Genomic DNA, 25,564 nt, shown 5'->3' on the forward strand with positions numbered 1-25,564 from the left:
GAGAAAGCTGGAGACCAGTCTTGTCTGCATGCATTTGAGAAATAGTTGTGTTGTCATGTATGAGTCAGCCCTTCCGGCTAACTTGCTGTGAGGCTCCATTTCTGTTTCAACTCTTTTGTGACAACTATTTAGGTAGTCTCTAAGCTCTTTTTAAAATCTAGGGCTTTTAGCCACCTGAACTATTTTCTTTTCCTGGAGAGAAAAGTTTCTATCTTGAAAAGATCATGCCTCCAACTCCCCTCTGCCCTCCAGCTTGAAACACATCTTTAAAACAGTTAAGACAGTGCTTTGAAATAGCAGGGTTCTAGCCACAGTTTCTCGAATGAATGGTTGACGGTGCACAGCTATAAAACCCTGGTCCTGGTCTCGGTGAAAACAGTAATATATACCTTATATAATTTTAGGAAAGAAGTGTGTACATGAAAGATAGGACTTTTGCCCATAGGAAAGTTAACCTAGCCCTTGGTGATATACTTTAGAACCTAGATTTCTTATATATAGATCCAATTAAACTGTGAATGAAGTTAAGAAACTATCACGGGGACTCTAAGGATATAATTCTAGTGCAGGGGGAAAGGTCGCATCTTCAAAAAGTCACATTTTCAAAGGAGGCGAGTTAGTTCACAAGCCACAGAATTCTCAGTGTGTATCACTCTTGTTCAAAGTATCTAAATATTTCCACATCATAAATTTATTTTCTGGTGTCCACTTTATGCTCTGGATATTAAATTTACACATGGCTTTTACAGCTGGGATCAAATCCAGATTTTTTTTTTTTTCCAGTGATACCATATAAGGTCTAAAAAAATTCTGATATTCTGGGGGGAGGTCAGACCTGGATTAAGGCATACATTTGTGTCTATTGCTAGAGAAAGAGTCCATTGTGTGCTTTAGATACTTTGGACATAGTGTTTATTATTTTTATTATGTAAACGATACTTTGTTAGGCACTGTCCTATTTTGTGATGATTAGATCATGTGAATTAGTACATGATTATGATACCTATCTATAGGTAGAATGAGATGGATGGATATACAGTCTTAGGTGTCATTGTTCATGAGTACATACCTTTTCTCACCTGATTCCTAGTTGACAGACTTGTTTCCTGACACCCTTTTTTCCCTTTCACCTGATACAGGGTTAGACACATGGCAGATGCCAAACAAATACATGTCATTTGTTCTTTAGGTGAAAGAGGGACAGCAATGGAATATTGATGCTGCATCAAGAAGGCCTGTTGGCTGTTCCTCCCAGACACTCCGTGGAGTAACATTTTTTGGAGTGTTTCTGATGATACAGGCTCTAGAAACCTGCTATATCAGCCACCGAATCTTGGGAGTTCTCAGAAGTGTCACGTCTCACAGACGGATTGGCTCACAGACTCACAAGAAACTGATGTGTGTCTCAGAATGCCAATGAATGACCATTAACTAAGATGGAATGGATAAGCTCCATCTTCAGTGCCTGGGGAGCTCTCATTGCCCAGCCAGGGTACCCTCCTTCCCCAACCCAGAATGTCAGGAAGCCTTGGTCACCAGAGAGATTCAAGGTCTATCTTTTCGGGATAGTCCTGGATGCCTAGTGCCAACCACAGACCTGGCATCCATGAAGACTTCTTCTACTAGCCCATTCTTTTTTTCAGACTTACTAAGACCATGAATGATGTGGACCGAATGTTTGTGTGCCTCAAATTCATGTATTGAAATCCTAAACCCCAGGTGATGGAAGTAAGGAGGGGAGGCCTTTGAGAGGTAATTAGGTCACGAGGGTGGAGTCCGCATGAATGAAATTAGCATCCTTATTGAAAGAAACACTGACAGCGCTTGCCTTTTCTCTCTCTACACTGTGTGAGGATACAGCAAGAAGAGAGGCAACTGCAAACCATGAAGGGGCCCTCATCAGACGCCCGATTTGTTGACACCTTGATTTTGGACGTCCCAGTCTCCAGAACTGTAAGAAATAAATATTTGTTGATTGAGCCACCCAGTCTGTGGTATTCTATTACAGCAGCCGAAACCAAGACAATAAATTAGACTCCACTTGCCTACATCTGGGAAACTTAATGTAATTTGACATGTGTTGAATTTATTAGAAATGTTCTTCTGTACAATTTTTGGGAATCTTTTTGGAGACAGGAAGTTAGAAATAGATTGGGGTAAATTCTTCAGCTTTAGGATGATATTTTACTTTGAAGCTACTGAGCAATGAAATCAAGCTATTATTAGGACCAAGGCAGTAAAAAAGCAAATAGAACACTTTTTTGCTCATTAGTTTATAGAATAGGGCAGAGAAGGTTTTTTAGTGAAAACATTTAATAGAAAACATTGTATCCATTTTTCTTATTTAAAAGCCAAAAGCCATCTGGAAAGCTTTTTAATTTTAAAACCTCATGAAGACAAAAAAAGAAAATAAAATGGATGATACTTATACAAAAAATAGCAGTTACTTCAAATCTGAAAGCCAGTGACCTGAAATATGCATACAGCTTTCTAAAATATGCTGCAAAGTAGAGAGAGCTGAAGTAATCTGAGATTCTCCTAGGTACTTTATTTTATTTTATTTTTGTCTTTTTGCCATTTCTTGGGCCGCTCCCACGGCATGTGGAGGTTCCCACGCTAGGGGTCTAATCAGAGGTGTAGCCACCGGCCTGTGCCACAGCCACAGTGACGCGGGATCCGAGCCACGTCTGCAACCTACACCACAGCTCATGGCAACGCTGGAAGGTTAACCCACTGAGCAAGGGCAGGGATCGAACCCGCAACCTCATGGTTCCTAGTCAGATTCATTAACCACTGCGTCAGGATGGGAACTCTTCTCCTAGGTATTTTAGAACTCAATGTCTTTCTAGGATAACTTCAAATTATCTTTCCTTTTGACTCTTTTTCAGTAGATCTAAGAATTTAAAATTAAAAATAAAAAGATACAGTTCGGAGACTACTCTATAGTGCTTCCAAGCTTTTGTGTTCTGGGTGTTCTAGTTCATTAACTTCACTTTAACTACAAATGTTATAGTAATGAATTAACCAAAGGATATACTTTTATAATTAGGAAACTCAATGCCCAGTGTGGAACATGTTGCATCGTAGTCAATATTTATGAATTAATATGAACCTAATTATTCTGAGTTCTGACAAATAGCTACTTATGAATGCTTCCCCTCTTTCTTTCAAACAGTTTTTTTGAACTGTATGAACTATTAATAAAAACAAAAAATTCTCCACTTCACTGAAAATTGAGTTAATGCTCCATATCTTGGTTAAAAAGTCTTCCTGAAATAAAAATAAATGAAGTCATGGCTTTTCTTTCTGCTTCCTTTTCTTTTTATGGCCACATCTACAGAGTATGGAGGTTCCTGGGCCAGGGGTCAAATTGGAGCTGCAGCTGCAGGCCTATGCTACAGCCATGGCAACACTGGATCTGAGCCATATCTGCAACCTGCACCACAGCTTGTAGGATCAGTGACAGCCTGATCCTAAACTCACTGAGCAAGGCTAGGGATTCAACCCCCATCCTCACGGAGACTGTCAGGTCCCTAACCTGCTGAGCTGGAATGGGAACTCCCAAGTCTTGGGTCTTCTAACATCTTTTCTTCTTCTTCTTCTTCTTTTTTAAATCCTGGTTTATCATAACATCCCAATATTAGAACCCAATCCACTATTTGGAGTCTAAAAGTTAGACCCAGCTTGTGTGTTCAATACTCTCTATTTCAGAAAACGTGTTGACAATACTAGCCTGCGTTTGGCCCTCATCTGCTTCTGCCCATCCTCCTGGGATTAACTGCAGATGTTTACTCCTCCAGACCACAAACTTGGTCTTTCATATGAGATATTTTTGATTATATGGTTTGTTCAACGTTCGACTCCTTGGGGCTTGGTATGAACCCTGTAATTTGATGGTTATCTGGTCTTACAACGTAAACATTAATTACAAATAACATTGAGAGCTTGAGCACTAGAGCAGATAGGCCAAGGCAAGGGAGTCTGCTCTATCATATTAATAACATGTGCCTCCATGATGCAACTAAAGAAGCATAATGGTCAAAATTACATACTGTAGAAGTCCACTATTCCTAATAATCAGAGAAATATAGGAGATGAGTTTCTTCCTATCTCTAGAGACAAAGATAGGACATCACAGTTGCAGAGGCTCATCAGGAGAGCGATGGACGACCCCCAGGACAGTATGGATGGTGTCAGTGCTTAGAGAACACCACAAAGGTCACCGGCATTTCTTTCTCTCCATGGAAACCTTAGTGAAGTGAGCTACGTTCTGCCTTGGTACGCAGAGATGAATCGCAGCATCTATTCATTCATTTACTCAGTATTGAGCACTGGCCTTTGGGGAAATAAAAGTAAGACGTGGTTCTGGATTCAGGGGGGAAAACAGACGTAGTAACAAATAAATAAAACGGGTGATAATAATTAACATATCCAAAAAAAACTGCTACGGAAAACCCACGGTGGGTCACTTTGGTTGGGGACCTCGGGGAAGGTGTTTTCTAGAGGATAACTATCGAGATGGGCCTTCAAGCTAAGAGTTCACTAGTTATAAAAGCTCCAGTGATGCAAAGAGCATACAATCCCTCAAAGCCTGAGGACTTTCCTCACTTAGATGCAAAACCAGACAAGGAAGTGACCAACCACAGGGTTTAATTCTGATTGGGATAAAGTCATCATTTTAAATCTATTGAATTTTCCCCTCAATTCATGACTGGGGGGCTGGGGGGAGGAAGATAAGATGGCTTCTTCTCTGCAGTCAAGGTCCTAAGCCCTCTCCAGGGGTGACAGGCTCTAGGGAGAGTGAGAGGTAGCACTTACAGCATTTTCTCAGAGTCAGATTTTTGAAAGCCTAGAATGTCTGTGGGCCAGTTAGATAGCTTAAGATAGCAGAGTGAGAAGGGAGAAAATTCCTTTGAAACACAGTATAAGACCAGAATGAAACTTGCAACTCCACATAGGATTAAGCAGACGTGAATCTGATTTAAATGAATCATACAGGCACCTCTGCCTGATAAACATCTGTCATTTGCAACCTGCTTACACTTGTGATGGCCTTTGTCCATATCTCATTTAACTGTCTCAGCCACCCTGAGAAGTGCTAGTTCTATTTTACTGATAAGGATGCCCAGGTCTATTAAACCTTTACCCACTGTCCTCTTTCTTTTATCCTTGATCTAAAAGGTACTTTCTTTTATGGAGTTAGAGGCAGTTGTAGGGGTTGGGAGCACATAATGCAGAGGGAAAAGCACCAGAATTGGAGTAAATGACAGATTCTAGCTTTAATGCTACCATGGACCATGTGCTCTTGGATATGTTACTTTGCAGGTCTGGGTTCAATGATTTGGATTTCCAAATTCTTTCCTGAGAATGTAGGAGAGAAGGTCTTAACTTCTGACCACATAACCCAATAGAACACCGGGATATATCTCCTAGCAGTAATTCTGTTCCTCAGTCAGAGTTCTCTTGGAAAACTAACTCCTTTCTGGTTTGTCACTACCATCGCTCTGACAAACGCCGCGATGAGATAAAATTTACATCCATGTGCCTCTGATGTGAGGCACTTAGAACTGAAAGAATTGGGAATTTCCCTCCTGCCGCAGCCTTGAGTTTTATAAAAGCTTCTTTCTGTTCAGTTCATAAACCATGGAGCTTCTGTAGCAAAGATATTCCCTGGGCAACCAAGATATACTGTGAGGGTGCCGGCTCAGAAAATGTACATATGTTTGGGGTGTTTTGCTTTCATGGTTATTTAGGTGGGAAGACTTAAAGGCTCTTGAAATAGGAGTAGCAGGAGGAAGGGCAGCAGATATCCACTGTTTCTACATCACAGTTTTTTCCCCAAGTCTCCTTAATGGTAATTTCTCATCTTCTTCATCAAGGAAGGAGAAGTGGTAAGGGAGTATTAGATCTCCAAAATGGCCCTGACTTCGAAAAAAAAAATCCAAGATTTACACAACAGTTTTGATTAGAGAAACAGAAGGACTCTTCAAGGAAGGAGTGGGCAGAAGTATACACGGACTGCAGCTGCCAATAGTGCCTTGGGAAAGATGCAGTGTAATTATACCTGCTGAGGCTTCTTCCCTTCCAACCAGCATGATAACCCATCATCTCATCCTGCTCGTCTGTTTGTTCACTTCCTGCTCAGTAATTTTCCATATTAGTCTCTTAATTTCCCCTGAAAGACCTGCCAACAGTGCAAGGCTTTCTGCGGGAATCAAAAATGGGTTGACGGCTGTTATGCTAAACAGGCAGAGGAGGGCTGCTAGATCCAGAAATAAAGGACTGTTTCATTACCTAGTTGCTGGGCCAGCTCTGGAAGTTATCTAGGTTTTTATCTGGAGAGCTTCTAATTATGCAAAATTCCTACTGGTTAATAAGACCCAGGTTATTTAAGAAAATAAAAAGCACTGATTGAGCAATCGTCTGGAAACTACTCGTTGGATTCCTAAATGGTACAGGAAAATGGAGGCCAGTGAAGATGTCACACAGGATAGACCATGTCACCCACAATGGAAAACATGAACATCGGAAGAATTTCCTATTCTAAACAATGTGCAGTTTAAAATACACTCCCTGGAGACTCTCCTGAATGTACAGGCTTGTGGCTGCTATTTATAGTGGCTGTTGTATACTTTACCAAGATTTTTATTCCAACAAAGGAACTGTATGTGGTGTAGTGGGTTATTAAAATGGAAAATATACCCTCGCATTTTAACTTAGTTAATTGGTACTACTCTCAAATGTAATGTCAAGTCTCGCTAATCTAGATTAACTGGAAGGAAGGCCAGTATAAATTATGCAATATTTTTGACAAAATTCAGTTTTGAAAATACGTTCAACTGTATCTGGTGACTTCAATCAGACTAACAGAACTTTAGAAACTTGTTTAAAAATTGCATAAATAAAAATGATTTATAATTAGCAAATTAAGCTTTTAAGTGCAGGTGAATGTTCAAAAATTTCTTTGAAAAGTTTCAAAAAGCTGTGCTCTCAAGTGTTTAATAACTCAGCCATGGAATGTAGCTTGCATATTTAACATATTAATCAAATCCTTTCTTTATAAATAGTTCATATTTATATTTTTGTACAGTCTCATAAAGATTTTTCAATGGAGGAATCTGAATCAAGATTCATGATAGACTAAACATTGATTTTCCAACTGCTGATGCGCATTACTTATGATAATAGCAAACTAGCAAAAAAACTGATTTTATTCACCACGTCTGCACATTATCCCTCTGTAACCTCATTCACAGATGAGTGAAAATCCATGTATACAGCCACTATACCATTCCCACACACTCATGCTTCAATGTCCAGTGGTACTTTCTTATAACACTTGTTACAAGATACGGAAGGTCAATCATTTCCCTACGAGACTTCAAAGTAACTGAGATAGATTGCCCTTGAATAAGAATTTGGAAGGGTCTGTAATCATGTCTGTCTGCCATTCCCACCTGGCCAGATGTTGGCTGCAAGGTCAGATCTCTTAAACTTGGCTGGTCAGTGAGAAAACCAATGGGCAGAATAGATATATTCAACATACATATTTGACAGCTTTCATCACACTTTGTCTGATGATGAGCCTCCTTTGCTGGTAGAGAATCCTTTGTTTGTACTACTTCTCCAAGGTTCCCACCTGCATTCAGCAGAAGGACTCCTTTGGTCCTGAGTGAAAAAGCCGAAACTATTGCCCTCTCAGGGATCAGCAGACTCTCATTTAACACCTTCGCCTGAGTCTGGAGAGAATGGAAAGCCCTGGTTCATGGGGTCCTGGAAACACCTACATAGAAATTCATATTATCTTATTTAGAATTTTATTTAAAAATTAAATTTTCAGTATTTTAGTTACCTCTGTGGATGAGGGGGCAAGGAGGTGGGACTGGAGAGGGGTCTGCCAGGACTTTCAATGGCTCTGGAAATGTTCTAGGTCTTAAGCTGAATGATAAGGTTATAGTGTCTGTACTACACTGATTTATAACTTCTATATACATTACATAACATTATTTTGTATGTATTGGATTTTTCATAGTTAAAATAAATGAAATCACTAATTAGAATGAAATGATTAAGTTATTTTGTAAAAATTAGGCACATAACTTTCCTTATATTATTAGTATAGTATTTATGTATGGTGACGAGAGGCTTTCGGTTACTTCTTTAGGGGTGCTGAAACCATAATTCAGTAATTAGACTTCGGTTTCTTCCTATGTAAGACGAACTTTAAAATTCATTAGATCAGGGATTCTTGGCCTGGTGTTCATGGGCCCCCAGGATGGCGGTCTGAGGATGGAGGTCCATGATACCACGGAAAGTTAAGCGCCAAGTTCTGTGGGGGCGTAGGCGCATTTTTCTTAGAGGAGCGTCTATAGCTTTCACCAGACTCAAGTAGTGTGTAGGCCAAAAATGAAAAAGGAACATTCCATTACAGAAGAGTATCTATAAAGTTAGGGACAGCCTTAAGATTTTATGGGTGATGATGTGACGAATTCCTGCCCTACTAGTGAAAACAGTCTTTCTGAGGAAAAAAATCCAGAGAAAAGTCAAGAAGTTATGCCAACAGCCTTCTTGGGCTAGAGGGAGAAACGTTGACCTCTGTTTCCACTTTTTTTTCTGTGAGATGGGACTAACACAGGAGTGTTTTTGAGGGCAAACTAAATAATGACTGTGTCTACACTTGCAAACGATTTTCATGAATAAGCATAAAGAACAGTTCGATTAAGCCCAATAGCCTCATTTATTGCCACATAACTGTTTTGAATGATTTTCTCCCATCTTAGGGTATTATTTTAGCACTGTAGAGATGATGGACCTTCAGACAAGACAACATGAAACATGAAAAATTTCATTGATCAATTTGTTACAGTGGAAAGATTTTGAGATTTGGGGTAGGCAGAACTGGATTATATGCCCTCGCTATATGAAGTTGGACATACAACTTAAACCTTCAGACCTACAGTTTCCTCAGATGTAAAAGAGGGATAATAATATCCAAGCCTGAATGTTTGGGTCCTCCCCCCTAAATTCACATACTAAAACCTAGCTCCTAATGTGATCGTATTTAGAGCTGGGAAATTTGGGAGGTGATTAAGTCATGAAGGTGTAGCCCTCTTGAATGGGATAAGTGCCCTTTTAAAAAGAGGTGGCAGAGAGTTCCCTGCCCCTCTGCCATATGAGGGCACAACAGGAAGACAGAAGCAGACCCTCACCAGATACTGAATCTGCTGGGGCTTTGATCTTGGACTTTCCAACATTCAGAACTTGGAGAAATAAATTTCTGTTGTTTATAAGCCACCCTATCTATGGTATTCTGTTATAAAAGCATGAACAGACTATGATAAAGTTCATGCAAAGTAACCTTGATGGGATATTTTGGCAATTATTTTGACAATTAAATGATCTAAGATATATAAAGGGCATCACTGGAGTTCCTGCTGTGGCTCAGTGGTAACGAACCTGACTAGTATCCATGAGGATGCAGGTTCCATCCCTGGCCTTGCTCAGTGGGTTAAGTTTCTAGCGTTGCTGTGGGGCTGTGGCATAGGCCAGCAGCGGCAGCTCTGATTCAGCCCCTAGCCTGGGAACTTTCATATGCCACAGGCGTAGCCCTAAAAAGCAAAAGAGAGAAAGAAGAAAGGAAGGAAGGAAGGAAGGGGGGAAGGAAGGAAGGAAAGAAAGAAAGAAAAGAAGGAAAGAAAGAAAGGAGCATCGCCTAGCCTGGCACTTGGCTGACACTAAAAAAGTGATGGTTCCTTTTCCCTTCTAACACTGGATGAAAAATTCAGCTAATCCTTTTTTCCACTTGAGAACTATTTTTTGCTGAATTGAACTCTTCAGGTAAAATCCTGAGTCATGTTTTACATGCTATATTTAAAATCAAGACATATCATTAATGAATTAGAAAATTATCTTCATGGCTAAAATATGCTATTTTAAAATGTTCATATAGCAGTTCTAGCTGTGTGGTAGACTTATTTGTAACTGGAACTTTTAATTCTTTCCCAAGTTCAATAGAAATATCATAGCAAGTATCCATATAGGAAAGAAACTTTGCAATAAGGATGCCACAAACTATCTGAGCTGACAGATAAAAAAATTCGGTAAAATTTTATTTTGTATCAAAGGGCTGCCAAAACATTAATATGATTGTAATAATAATAAGACCTAACATTTATTGAGTATATACTATGTGCCAGTTGTGTTAATTTCCCTACATGAGTTACCTAGCGTAGTTTTTCCAATGATCCTGTGAGGTAGAATAATTATCCCCATTTTTATACATAAAGAAATTGAAGTAAAATATGTTTAAGTAATTTGTCACCAGGTCACCCAACGAGTAGTTGTCAAAATTAGGATTCAAACACATGTCTGTCAGACTTTGTCACCCATATACGTAACCACCACATTGTCCTGCCTCTTCCCAGGTGGTGAAGACTGGTAAATTTTAAGAGTCACCTATACAAACCATAAAGAAAAATCATCACTATTTTATACAGCAAGTGTACTGACTCACACACATACCACATTTTTTTCCAACTTAGGATGAGGTTACGGGTCTGCATGTGAGGTCCTTAAGGATCTAGATTTTTAATTTTTATGGAATAAGTGTCAACCTCGGGTAGGTCCTGGACACTTGATGCTCCACTGATCATCATAAAATGGGATATTTTTAGGATCAGAGGAATTGTTAAGTTAGTGGAAGTTGGTCCAAATATGCCATCTCTACTGTTTAAAATTTGACTATTTATAAATTGACCTTGAGAGAGAAAACATTTGAGGGAAAATATGAATATGAATACATGTTTTGATTCTTCACATGGCTGGACACAAATAAATAATTAAAAATCCCCTAGGTGAAAATTATCCACCTCACTTACTCAGTGCCCCTATATACAAATTAGGCTAACCCTAAACAACATCAAATAATATAAAGACCTTACAGAACTATTTTTAAATACCTTTCAAACGAATTACTTAAAAAATCCTTTAACTTAAAAGTAAAAATGTAGACACAAATCTTAACACTTCCCCCCTTTAGGGTGATAAATTTTCTGAGGGAACTGAGGGACGTTTTGAGGAAATTTAGTTCTTCTAATAATTTAGACAGTTTCAAATGAACATTTTATTTAACTTCCTAGTGGAAATTAATTTTCTGATTATAACATAACAAACAAATTGCATTTGAAAAGATTCTTATTTGAAATTGCAAGGTCACAATGCTAAGCAGTGTAAATAAGAGCATTTTTGTATAATTGTTGATTGACCGTACTATTAAATAACGTAAAAAAAGTTTCAGGGATAGAGTTCTGAGAGGCAACTACTTAGACTCGATGGACTTTAAAAAATTGGTTTTTTTTTTTTTTAAGTGAAGTAAAAATATTTACTTTCCAATGCCTAATCTAATATTTCAGAGGCCCATAAAGATGTATGAACAATGACACCAGCAAGAGTGCTTTCATTCCCTTTATTTACGTCTAGGAACCTCTGGCTCTGATAACACAGCCCTACAATAGGGGCCTTTCTTCTGATCAGAAAGAGGAACTCACATGTGGGTGTGGAAAGCGGGAGCTGGGAATGCAATGAGTTCACAGTCTTGAAAAGTGAGAGTTGCTTATTGTGAAAGCAAGCCCAGCACAGGGAAAAGTATGTCCCATTGAAGATTTCTCTATGGATAAACCATCATTGCTGGTTTCTCAGCAGAAACACCAAAGCTCAAAATCCTTTTGGTCAAGTGTAACAGAAGAGCTCAACTTAAACTGGTGTGACCTCCTCTTCCCAAGACAGTGGAATCCTTCCTCAAACCTTGCAACCAACCACATCCTCAGAACTCTTCACTCAACAGCAAATTCCTGCATTTTACCTTCCTACAGTTCTTATGTCCTCTGAGAACTGTAGAAAGAAAACCTTAGTATTTTTTATTATATGAAAACTTGGTATTTTTCACTGTTTTGTTTTATGGCAAATATAAAATGGATCTTCAATTCTTCATGTGTTGCAGCAAATCAAATTAGATGTAATAATTAATAGTGTTTATCTAATAACAGCCAATAAATACAAATAATAACTCAATGAATAATAATTATTTAATAAACACCAGATGACTGGTACTGTGTTAACACCTTTTCTTTTTCTTCCTTCTTTTTTTTTAGGGCCACACCCATGGCAAATGGAAGTTCCCAGGCTAGGGGTCTAATGGGAGCTACAGCTGCTGGCCTACGCCTACACCAAATCCGAGCTGCATCTGTGGCCTACACCACAGCTCATGGCAATGCTGGATCGTTAACCCACTAAGCGAGGCCAGGGATCGAACCTGCAACTTCATGGATCCTAGTCAGGTTCATTAACCACTGAGCCATGAAGAGAACTCCATATGTTCATTCTTTCATGTATTATCTCTATATCCCCACAAAACCCCTATGAAGTGGATACTATTCTTTCCCCCATTTTATAGATGAGGAAACAGAAGATTAGGAAGAACGAATAATTTGTACGGTCAGGTAGCTAATAAGTGGCAGACCTTGGATTTGACAGCACAGTTTCCTAACGGTAAAGTCCATGCCTTTAACTGATAATAACCTCTCCTGCCTCCCGTCGTTATGCCTCTTGGTGTTCATTTACATAGAACATATGTCCTATTGAGACATACCCATTACTGGTGCTGTGATCAGTCCATCTTTGCCAGATACACGCAAAAGTCCCAGCATATGGATAGGGGTAGGGGGGTTACTTGTTGAAGAGAGCTGAATCTGACCTCTTCGAAAAGGTATCCCTTTCCCCTACATTCTCCCCTTTGAGAATGTTGTATTCCCCGATGATGCAAAAGCACATGCACTCACAATCCAGGGTAGATGGATTAGGAGGAGAATGGAATGGAAACAGGCGGATGGGTCGCGTGTCGGTGAAGAGGCACATGGACCGGCACATGGATAGGTGAAGATAATTATTTGTTTGTGCAAATAGCTCATCGATTCAAAAATATGGCTTACAAATGTATAGTTACCAAACAGGAAATGTGGGGCAGGAGGGATACATTGGGGGCTGGAACTAACATATATGCATTGCTATAAATAAAACAGATAGGTAACAAGGACCTACTGTCTAGCACAGGGAGTACACTCAGTACTGTGTAATAACCTATAGGGGAAAAGACTGAAAAGAAATGGATATATGTATATGTATAACTGACTTACTTGGCTGTACATCTGAAACTAACACAACTAAGTCAACTATACATCAATCGAATTTATTTTTAAAAACCAACAAAACCAAAAATACGGTTTAATTTGAGATGTGTACAAATAATACCTTTTGCTTAGGAGTAACGCATTTAGGATTTTCACTGCTTACCTGTTCAATCCATTCTGTGTACTGAAAAATTTTCCTTCCCCTTTTGCTCAAGTTGGCTCTAAAGTTACTAATTCATGTATGACATGAGCTTTGTGACTATTGGGAACTGTCTGAATTAGTGAGAATTGCTTCCTATGGTTTCGCAGAGTGTCTCCCTCTCTATAGATATTCAGTACATTTTCTGACGACTAAATAAAGTACCTCCTTTTAGCAAATCTAAAGTCCTCATCTTAGGGACTCGACATGAAAGGCAAATGAAGGTCAAGGACAAGGTGGATAGCAAAAAGATGTACAGGCTAAGCGGCAGGACAAAGAAGGGAAATATCTTTTGGATGTAACTAGGTTCCCAGTCTAGGTCATGGAGGGTAGATGATTTGAAATGGACTGTAACTCTCACGATGCAGTGTATTCGCGGGAGTCTCAGGGCAGCTATGATTCCGTATGTAACTGTCAGTCCCCAACCCGGGAAATCCAGCATGGCACAAAGTGTATGGTTACCTTTTTTTGTTTTGTTTCTAGCTTTTTTGGTCTTTTTAGGGCTACACTTGAGCCATATGGAAGTTCCTGGGCTAGGGGTCACTCAGAGCTGAACAGCACCTGCTAGTCAAGCTCAACAACAACTAATTAAAATAACAGGGCATTTTTCTTTGGAAAGGCTTTGTGGGGAAGAAGTGGAAACGTCAGTAGTCTCTTCTGCCTGTTACCATGTTCTCCATACTGTCTGCAGGGGTAAGGAATACAAAGGGCATCAGTCAACTTGAAATATGAGCAATGACTATCAGAATACATGTCCTGTTTGAGGATACGCAAAGGTAGTTTCTTGATCATTGCTTGGTTTTATACAGGTGGAAGAGCATTAAGAACACTCTTCTCAATTCTGTCCTTCTATTGGTCTATCCCCAGTGCCAAAATAGGGCTGGAAGCAGAGCAGAAGCCCAATCAAAATGAGCCTGCAGCTCTGAGCCTTGGGGCCACTCCAGATCAAGGCTGGGTTCTTGCTTTTCATTCCTTAAATCCAAAGGAGAATTTGGTCTCCTTACTTCTGGTCCCAGGTATAATGGATTGGGCCATAGAATCTCTTTTCAAAATGGAAAACTGCCTTATTGTTTTGTCTTTAAATAAAGTAGTACACGATTGTTGTAAAAAATTAGACAATACCAAAAGCCAAAGGAAAATAAATATTACCACCAATCTCTCACTCCTGTCACAGAGGAAGAAGCCAAGTTCTAAAGCTAAAGGAAGAGGGACTTGTCCAGGGTCTTATATGCCCTTTCTTTTAAGATTAAAACCACAATTTCAGATGACCCTTCATTTCTGTTTCTGACCTTCTGTTTCCTGTACACACCCTGAAATTTCTCATCAAATTTGGCTGGACCATACAGCCTGACCTTCACTATTCCCATAAATGACCAGGCTTTTACAAAATCCTAAAGGCTGCCCATGGACTTGCTTTTAACAAATTCCAAAATAGCCCAACTAAAGCATTCACCTTGAAACATGAAAAGGTAAGCTTAGAACAAAATATAAGGAAGTACTTAAAAAGCACTTATCTTTTCTAAAAAGAAAAGATAAGAAAAGGAATCAGATGGAATATAATAACCCGAGAGGATTAATACAGACTTCCAGCTCTTCAGTCTTATATTCTTTGGAATTTTCTTTGAGTTTCTCCCTCTCCTGCAAGATTTGCTAACTCTCCCTCTAAGGAGGCTCGTGCATATTTGATCTTCCTTTCCATATACGCTGCCCTGATTCCGTCTTCATCACCGTATGTTCAATACTCACCCTCCTAGTATCCCCATATTCCAGTCATTCTAGGTGACCTTCCCCAACACATTTTCATCACACAGAGCTCTGCTGCTAAGTCTCCATCTCTTGTCTTTTATGCGAAATAAAAATCATCCATGATGCGCAACTCATTCTTCCCCGAGCACTCAACAGGTGTCTTCCACCAGGATCCTTATTTCCACCTCTGAGCTTTTGCAGATGTCACCCCCTCATACACACGGCTCCGTTTTTACTCATCAGCACCATCCTTAATTCCCCCATGGCTCATCTTCTCTCACTTCCGGAGAGCCTTTCCTGACTGGTTTCATCACAGGAGGATAATTGCTTTTTCTTTCCTTGGCATTAGTTTTCAGTGCTGGCTACATTGCTATGTTTCTTCCTTGTTTAGTTGATGAGAATAATTAAAAAAAAATAACGCACCGTTTAGGTGCCAGGTACTAGGACAGGCCACTTAATGACGTTCAATAATCTCCACGAAAACCACAGAAGCTACGTAGATATTACGCCTGTTTTACAAATAAGGCAGCTGTGGCTTAAAGAGACGTCACCTGCTCATGGCCACACAGCTCAAAAGTGGCAGAGCTGGGATTGGAATCTACAGAGCTCACATACTGTTCCTGGTACCTTGTGCCATGGACTGCAGCCTACTCTGACCAAATCAACCAAAGGCAGTAATTTTACCTTCTTTTGAATTCTCCATACAAGTAAGTAGATCCTTTTAAGTTTTCTGTTGCAGAATCACTAAGGGATCATCTTACTACCATCTTTTTATTTGTGCATTGGAATTATTATGAGGCAAAACTGATTTGATTTTAAGGTCATTGTTTAAGATACTTCTTCCTGTGAAGGCTTATTCTGCTTTCTCAAAAGAACATCTGACTTAAGCCACATTAAATGCTGCTTCTTTTCCTCTGAGGCCTAAAGCTTTAAAATATACACTTAGACCCCGTGCCTCATATGTCATGGCTTTATTTCCCCAACCTGCCCTTGTAAGTCACCACAACAGAAGACTCAGAATCACCACAGTAACATACTCTACTGCTTACTAACCCATCACATGTGAATTCCTGGATTTGGCAGCTTTTCTAGTAAGAACACAGACTTGTCATAAGATTAATGTAGGTCTTATTGCCTTTATTCTTTTCAATTGAAGACTTCTATTTCCTAAATGGTTTTAGTACTCAATATTTGTCATTTTCCTGACATTTCAATATTATAAATGCTTTTAAAATTTCTATGCCTTTCTCCTATAAAAATACTAATATGAAAGACACTGATTAAATGCAACTATTGGATCCTTCCCCAATTTCTTTTTCTTGATATTATCTGCACAGTGAGGAACATTTTCCATAACTGCTTTTGTAAACAGTTTAGTGTGCAATACATTTGACTCTTCAGACTGATGATATTTGAGGCCCGAAACCAAAATTGTGGATGACAGAAGAGAGACATTTTTAAACCTAGATCTTTACCTTTCTGCTTCCAGGCGCATCTCCTCCCGCTTTTGTCTCCTAAGTTCTCTGCGACGTTCAAAATCGTCCATGGTGTGGGTTCAGGTTTAGGGAGACCAGATAATGCCTGGATCCAAAGGGAGGAGGGAGAGTCAGGATCAGAGATGAGTCAGAGGCTTATCCCCCACCATTTGCCTTAGCCCCCAACCATTTTTCATCCCTTCCTTTTTCATAACTCTCAAGTAAAATGCCTTAGAAGACAGGGTGAGGTAGCCAGTGATCAATGTGCGACTCTCAAGCCAAGCTCTGTCCTTTATGTGTTAAATTCAGTCTCATTCCTGAAACGATTCGAGACACGTAAATAAAATCCCAGGATCACAATTTTAAAAAAATTAAAGACCTCAAGAGTAAGTTCTGAAGATCTGAAACACGGGTGGAATCGCTTGAGAGCTACGGAATGATCTTGTTCTTTGTAATTTGCTGAACTAAATTGACAAAAATGATGAACAAGTGAACAAAGAAAGAGGAAAAGACAACAAGAATGAGAAAGAGAAAAGTGGCAAGAAAAGGAAATTCATAGAAACTAAGTAAAAAAGAGACATAAAAGAATACAAGTATCCAGGCAAAATTTGCACATCTTAAAATAATATTATCGGAATGATAATAAGGAAGACAGCAATGACACCAGGCGTAAACAGAATGCAGCAGCATTTTTAAACGCAGTTACACATGAGCCAGCTGTTTTCGGAGCTCAAAAGTCGTGGCTTTTTGTAACCCACCCATTTTCTCCTTTCCTACCTCCTCCGTGATGGTTTTAATCCCAGAAAGATCTTCCCTTTCCAGCTCTTCAACTGAGGAGTCCGCTTTTCCTGAGTTTCTGTGCCATGGAGTCAAGTATTCCAGAATTCCCCGCAGCCCCCAAACCCAAAATGACTACCAGAAAAGGGGAAGCGGGCTCTTTTTGTCCTTGCCTTGTTTACAGAGCTGTCAGTGGTTAGTTAAACTCGGCCTGGAATCTGGCATTTAAGGCCTGCTTGAAGATTGTTTCCTGTGTGGAGCGGGAGGCCTCCACTTCCTCTGGAATCCTAGACTCTGCTGCACTCGGATCACAAAAAAATATTTTCCAGCCCTTTCTATGCACATGAGACAAGCCATTTGTCCTGTGTAAGAAACAGGGAGACGTGCAAAACCTGAAGCCATCCCCTAATGGCATCTTTGTGGGAAAGAGTGAAAAGCAAAATTTAGGCTTTGAAGCTAAGTTCAGAAACCTTCTGAAATAAATTGTCAGATTCTTTTATTTTTCAAGCATTTTTACCCTTTAAAAAAACTCACAAAAACAAAAATAAAGTCTCAGCCAACCAAAACAAAACTACATAACGTTTAAAATTTTCCCTCTTTCTTATTCCCTAGGGTATTATTTATACTGTTTATAAATACTTCAGAAATGCAAATTTGGGTGCTTATTTAGATTTTTTGATTTTAAGGTGTTTTTCCATCTTATCTTACAAAGAGTACTTTCCAAATACTTTGCAAGTTAGGGAAGGAAAGAATCAGTTTTCCTTTTTAAAAAATTACTTCATTGACCTTGAAAAATTTCCTTATATTTTCCCGTCTAAAATCTCCATAATTATCAGAATGAGATAAAAAGTGATTTGAGGGTCTCTTGAGAGGCTGTCCAAGGGTCTGTCTCCCCCAGGTGGGCTCCTGTTCTGAGCACAGTCCAAGGTGTGTGAGAACAGCCCCGTGGGCTTCAGGACCAAACTGGATGATGTGAACGCCAGGTGAGAGTGAGAGCAAACGCTTCTCGTCCCTTTCCTCAGGAAAGGCTTTTGGTGTATGGAAACCACTTCTGGAATAACTATAGCAGCAGCAAACAGACATTGGAGAAAGAAGTCTGTCTGTAAGCAAACAATTTCACTTTTCTTCATGTATCCACATAGCCTGGAGAGCCTCCTCTCGGCCTCTGGGTCCTGCTCCAACCTCATCAAGCCAGGGAGTCATGCTGGCTCCTGGGGAGCAGTGGCAGCTGACCTTCTCAGCCCATACCTTGGGTGCAGGTGTCAATGAGCAGTGAAATAAATATCCCCAAGCAGGTGGAAGATGCGCGTGGTTGGCAGAGCCCGGCAGCGTCTGGGCGGCCCAAGGGGAAGTGAAACTGATGAACGCTGTGTGCCCACTGTGGCTGGCTCTCCTCACTGGCTCTCTACCCGTGCAGATTCTCCCCACCCCAGCTCCTCACCTTTTATTACTTACTTGAGTGTTTTCTTTTCCCAACTAGAGAGAAACCCTACCTAGCCAGTTATTTACACCTTGGAATGCTGCTGAGGGTGCATGTTAGGCGCTGAGGGGGGAGGGCAGCATGATGCATCTGCTCAGATGGGGCTTTCTGGGTTCTGCTTGGTGGACACGGGGCAGGTATGTCTGAGGGGGAGGAGAAAGCACATCTGTATACCTCGGGCTGTGGTGTGACTCTGTGGGTGCGTGTGTGTGTTGTGTATGGGGGGAAGGTGTGTTTGCTTGTGCAAATGGCTCTCTGTTGGTCTCACACCAGGATGGAGTCAGAGGACTTCCCTAATTCCCACATCCTCATATCATAGGACTTCTCTGCCACTGCTCGTGACTAAAGGGAGCCATGTCTGGGTCGAATTGTAAGTGATTTCCCCCCTTTGGGGGGCAGCGCCTGCCATGGACCCAGCTAGTAATCTCTCATTTCCCTCCCGGACCCCCAGGCAATGTTGAATTCCTTTCAATAGGAGAGAGTACCCACTGGAGAGGAAACAAACTCTCAACCAAAGAAGTGATAAATGTCAAGGCAGAGGGGGAGCTCCTGTCAACAGCGGAGCTCGTGAGGGTCACAAGTGGACAGAGTGGCCTGACAGAGAAATGCAGGCGAAGGGGGTATCACAGCATCAATAACTATGACAGATGGGTTCTTGAAATGTTTTACGAAAATCCAAATTGTTGTGCTGCGGGGATTGTAATCATCATGCTATTGAAGGGACCTCAACAGCAGGACACCTTTTGTCAAAGGAAAGAAAGCGCTTTACAAAGGCAGATGAATCATCACCTGCTGATACACTTGTCTCAAATATCAGATTTTCTTGAAACAGGGCATGCCTATGCTGCTGCAATTAAATAATAAGTAGATATTCAGGATATCAAGTCATTTAACACGCTGCTGTTCCTTTGGGTAATGACACGACCAAGCCCGCAGCCCAGGTGAATGGCACTATGAGCGGACTGCCTGGGTCTCTCCACCAGGCCAGGACATCCTGATGCTTCCTCCCTTCCCTTTCCTTCTTGATGCATTTCCCTCTCTTCTTTGGGGGTTGGGGAGACATTTATCAATATCTCTCTTTTTTTTCATTTTAGGGCAGCACTCCTGGAAGTTGCTGGGCTAGGGGTCATATCAGAGCTACAGCTGCCAGCCTATGCCACAGAGCAGCAATGCCGGATCTGAGCCATGTCTTGCAAAATATGCCACCACTCACGGCAACACCGTATCCTTAACCCACTGAGCAAGGCAGGGATTGAACCCACATTCTCATGGATAATGGTTGAATTCTTTTTTTTTTTTTTGGTCTTTTTAGGGCTGCACCTGTGGCATATGGAGGTGCCCAGGCTAGGGGTGGAAACTGAGCTGAGGCCACTGGCCTACCCCACAGTGACAGCAACATGGGATCCGAGCCACATCTGCGACCTACACCACAGCTCATGGCAACACTGGATCCTTAACCCACTGAACAAGGCCAGGGATCCAACCTGCATCCTCATGGATGCTAGTCAGATTCGCTTCCACTGAGCCATGAAGGGAACTTCCAATAGCCAAGTTCTTACTAGTGAGCCACAGTGGGAACTCTCCATTTAGCACTATTTCTTCTGGCATTTCCTTTTTTATGTGTCTCGTTCTCTGCTACTTCCTTTTTTCCTTCTTCATTTCTCTCCCTGCTTTTGAATTAAAGTTTATTTATTAAAACTAAGATTCTTTTCCTCAAAAAAAATGAGTTTAATACCTGATGTGCATCTTTCAATCGAGGATTCTAACGATGACTATGTTTTACATTCACATGGCTTTTTTTTTTTTTTTTTCTTTATGGGCATGTGGCCCTCATGAGAAATATTTCCTGTGACACCTTCATAAAGAGAACTACTCTGTTTCTGCTTTTGATTGGGATGGCAAGTAAGAAGCCATCTGAGATGTGTGTATGTGTGTGTGCATATGCAGGTGTGTGTGTGTGTGTGTGCACATGTGTAAATAGCCTCAAGGCAGAAGGTGGTGCTGAGCAGACCGTTACTCATTATTAGGAGGAGGACCCTGTAGAAAAAGCTAAGCTCTATCTTCCTCCAAATCATCATCAACTGAGTGCTGAATCGGTGGGGAAAGTCCTTGGGATTTGGGGGCAGTGCCAATGCTGGTCTTGGAATGCACCAAGAATAAAACCCGTTGTGTCAGGGACACTGAATAAGTTAATGCAATTTCCAAAAGTAACCAACATTATTTGAATATGTGCTTTGTATTAGGTCATTTTTTTTTTACCTTTTTAAAATAAATTCATGGGCCTTATTTCTTAGAGTAGTTTTAAGTTTGAGGAAACACTGAAAGGATCGAGTACCCCATACTCCCTCTCCATCCCACTCACAGTTTCTTCTATGTTTGTATTGAACTGTGTCCTCCCCACCAAAAGATATGTTTAAGTCCTAACCCCCAGCACCTCAGAATGTTACCTTATTTAGAAAGAGGGTCTTTGCACATGCAGTCAAGTTAAGATGAGGTTATTAGGATGGCCCTAATCCAGCATGGCTGGTGTCTTTATAAAGAGAGGAGATTGGGACACAGAGTCAGATACAAAGGGAAGATCATGTGGAAACCCAGGGAGAAAGTCACGAGGAGATGGAGGGCAAGAAACCCTGGAGGCCCCCAGAAGCTGCGGGAAGGCCAAGAGAGCCCCCCGCCCAGGGTCTTTGGCGGGGCCATGGCCCCACTGAAATTTTGATTTCTAGCCTCTGGAACTGTGGATAATAAGTTTCTGTTCTAAGTTACCCAGTTTGTGATACTTTGTTATAGCAGCCTTGGCAAACTAATACAACCTGTTATTAAAATCTGTTAGTGGTAAATTTGTTTCAATTAATGAACTAATATTGATACATCGTTATTATTATTTTTTCTTTTTAAGACTGCACCTGGAAGTTCCCAGGCTAGGGGTCAAATCAGAGCTGCAGGTGCCAGCCACAGCCACAGCCACAGCCACGCCAGATCCAAGCTGCATCTGTGACCTATGCCACAGCTTGGGGCAATGCCAGATGCTTAATTCCACTGAGTGAGGCCAGGGATCGAACCTACATCCTTACGGACACTGTGTGAGGTTGTTAATCTGTTGAGCCACAAGGGGAACTCTTGATACATTATTATTAACTACAGTCCATGGACTACATTAAATTTCACACTTTGTGTTACAGATCTGTGGGTTTTGCCAAATGCTTAATGTCATGTATCCACTATTACAGTATCAGACAGAATAGTTTCACTGACCTAAACAGGCCCTTTTCTCCTTCTATTCATCCTTCCCTCTCACCTCCACTCCAACTCTTGGCAACCACTGCTTTTTTTTTTTTTTAAACTGTTTCCATAGTTTTGTCTTTTCCAGAGTGTCATGTAGTTGGAATCACAGAGTGTGTAGTCTTTTCAGACCAGCTTCTTTCATTTAGCAATATGCAGTTATGTTTCCTCATCACATTTTGTGGTTTGATACTTCTGCTGGGCCATTTAAAAAATATGTAATCTTATTTTATCTACATAATAAACCTGTGAGGTAGCTATTGTAGCTCCCACTTCACAGAATTTCAAAGTGTGCTCTTAACCACTATAATATGAACTAACCCACTATTTCCCTGTAGAAATCGCTTTCCCTTTCAGAAAATGACTGCCCCACCGTCTACCCCCGCCCCCCGCCCCCGCCGAGAAATTCTGAGACTACTGTCCATGATCTCCACTTTAAAATTCATTGGATCATTTAAACTCAGGTAAGATATGATCTTAAAAATTATCCATGCCAGGGTTCCCATTGTGGCTTAGTGGGTTAGGAACCCGACATACTGTCTGTGAGGATGTAAGTTTGACCCCCGGCCTCACTCGGTGGCTTAAAGATCTGGTGTTGCAGCAAGTTGTGGTGTAAGTCGCAGATGCGGCTCGGATCTGGTATTGCTGTGGCTGTGGAGTTGGCCTGCAGCTAAAGCTCTGATTAGACCCCAAGGCTGGGAACTAACTCATTTGGTTTAAAATTCAGAGAATTATCATGTTTTGGAAGTCTCAAATTAAACCTTGCAAGTATTTATTAAGCTTCTATTATTTTATTGTTCTTCTTTGTAAGATTCTTTTTTTTTTTTTTTTGGTCTTTTTAGGGCCATACCCACAGCATATGGAAGTTCCCAGGCTAGGGGTCAAATCGGAACTACAGCTGCCAGCCTACACCACAGCCACAGCAACGCAAGATCTAAGCCATATCTGTGACCTACATCCCAGCTCACAGCAACACCGGATCCCCAACCCACTGAGCAAGGCCAGAGATTGAACCTGAGTCCTTGTGGATCCTAGTCAGGTTTGTTAACCACTGAGCCATGATGGGAACTCCCTCTTCTTTGTAAGATTCTTAAACTAGGGTTGCTATATGCTGGACAGCATCAGTGCACACTTTTCTTTGAAATGTTAGCACTTCTTCATTGCATGTTTTCTTCCTCTGATCCACCCACCCTCATCCCCAATGTAAGTATTTCTCTGCTTCTGCAAGGAACCCTAGTCTTTCAACACTAATAACCATTATTAGATCCCTGTCTGATTTGTCATCATTATATGCCCATTGTAAAATTACATGGTCCTACTATTTCAATGAAGCCTCACAAAAACATGCATACCATCAATTTTCAGTGAACATTTATTGAGCATTTACTATGTGCCAGGTTCTGTTCTAGGCACTGGCGATATAATGGTGAAGACAACTGAAAAAGTCCCTGCCTTCCAGGAACTTATATTTCAGACTTTCTTGCTTTTCTAAACTTCTTTCAGGCCCATGATACTGTCTTGGACCTTGGATCACAGCCATTTTTGTTCTTAAAATTCAGAACTTTGTGGAAGAAAGTCAGGGACCTGGTTTTAACTACATTAAAGGTTTGTGTTAATTTCAGTTGGGTCATCATTGCAACTCAGTGATGCCTCTCTTCATCCTATATGTACTAGGTGATTTCTGGGTATAACACACGCCAATAGATTCCCCTCCTTTGCTCTTCAAATTATCTCTACTCACTTCAATCCTTAAATTGCCCTTCTCCATGAATCCTGAAATTTCCCACTCCACAGCAGTGACCTGAACTCAGACTCAGGGCTGACCCCTCTCTGGGCTTTTCTTTTCTGTAAAATGAAATGATTGGGCCAGATGACACCCTACTTTTCATCCCATTCCATATAATGCTATGGTTCTGTATCCGCTCTCTAACCCAGCAGAGATGGATGCACTAAACACAACATGTACATGTTTCCTTCTTTCTGTATCCGAATGTTTTGATACCTCTGTGCATTCTCTTCTAATTTTCTGATTTAGAAAGCATTAATCTTTCAAGCTGATCATCCCATGGCATCCCAGATAAAAATATTTCATCGCCTCTCAAATGTATTATGTAATGTTCTACCTCTGCTCTTTTATGCATGCCGTTCCAGCCACCTGGAGTGAGATCCCTTATCCTCTTCATTGTCTATATTCTGTTCAGTCATAAATTTCTGGCTCAAATTTTACTTCCTTCATGATGCCTTTCCTGAGTATGCCAGTTTGGAAAGTGATATCTCACCCCTTGAATATTCATCATTCATCTTGGTAATTAATAATATACTGCCTTGCCACAGCTTATCAGTTGTTTTAACGACTATTTAAGCATTTTATCAATATTTTACTTTCCACATGGTTTTTTTTTTTTTTTTTTTTTTTGCTTTCTAGGGCCACAGGTGTGGCATATGGAAGTTCCCAGGCTAGGGGCTGAATTGGAGCTACAGGTGTCAGCCTACACTACAGCTACAGCAATGCAGGATCCGAGCCATGTCTGCGACTTCCACCATAGCTCATGCAATGCCAGATCCTTAATCCACTGAGCAAGGCCAGGGAGGGAACCTGCATCCTCCTGGATATTGGTAGGGTTTGTTACTGATGTGCCACAGTGGGAACTCCCCCACATGCTTTTATTATTTTGCGTGCGTGTATGTGTGTGTGTGTGTGTGTGTGTGTGTGTCTGTGTGTGCGCGTGCGCGCATCTGCGATCAGTTGGAGCTGGGCAGCAACTCCCTCTTTTTTTTCATTTTTTTAAAGCTTTACTAAAGTACAGTTGCTTTATAACGTTTTGATAATTTTGGCTGTACATATGATTTCATTCTTAAGGCAACTTAAGAACAGATACAGTCTTTTAGAAAATTTTTTCACTATTGGGACAGAGCAGGCACTCAGGAGTTGTAGCTGGTTTGAAACAGCAGGTTTTTGTTTTTCACTTTACCATTCTGAGTGTGGAAAGTGTAACTCAAGCTGATTCATCTCTGTGCTTTAGTGACTGATCAGTGTTTACAACCTGAATTAAAGACCTTGGTAACAGACTATATATGAATCTCAAAAGTTATATAAACCCACATTTGCAGTAGTTACACAGTCAATCTGGCAGTGTTTTGTTTCTGACTGTAGAAAATGAACTTTTGTCCTTTAGAAAAAAATCAATTTATCAACCTGCTTTACTCTTTTCTCAACTCAATGGTTCATTTGGGACTCAAAAACCAAATAAACACATGGAGTGTAATGTACAGTTTGGACTTAACTTTTGCTCAACCTTCACCACTTTGTTTCAAAAATCTGTGCTACTTAAAAAAAAAAAAAAAAAGCAATCACTGAGACACATGTGTCAAGACAAGCAACGCAGACATAATCTAAGAATCAATGGGCTCATCCGGAGAAGCT

At 40.6% G+C, this 25,564-nt stretch overlaps 1 protein-coding gene across 8 annotated transcripts in view; it reads right to left on the reverse strand.

Annotated features, from left to right (window-relative positions):
• Nucleotides 1-25,564, reverse strand: part of CALD1 (caldesmon 1) — a 208,695-nt gene that overhangs the window by 77,805 nt on the left and 105,326 nt on the right. For 7 of the 8 annotated variants that reach the window (XM_047763187.1, XM_047763197.1, XM_047763196.1 and 4 more), the window contains one exon: nucleotides 16,605-16,710. In XM_047763187.1, the coding sequence (XP_047619143.1) occupies nucleotides 16,605-16,675 (71 nt within the window). In that variant the 5' untranslated portion in view covers nucleotides 16,676-16,710. Of the gene's footprint in view, nucleotides 1-16,604; nucleotides 16,711-17,381; nucleotides 17,533-25,564 lie in introns of those variants that run through there. The other variant, XM_047763188.1, reaches the window with a different exon arrangement.

Source organism: Phacochoerus africanus, chromosome 16 (genome assembly GCF_016906955.1).
Source record: "Phacochoerus africanus isolate WHEZ1 chromosome 16, ROS_Pafr_v1, whole genome shotgun sequence".
Classification (NCBI taxonomy): domain Eukaryota; kingdom Metazoa; phylum Chordata; class Mammalia; order Artiodactyla; family Suidae; genus Phacochoerus; species Phacochoerus africanus.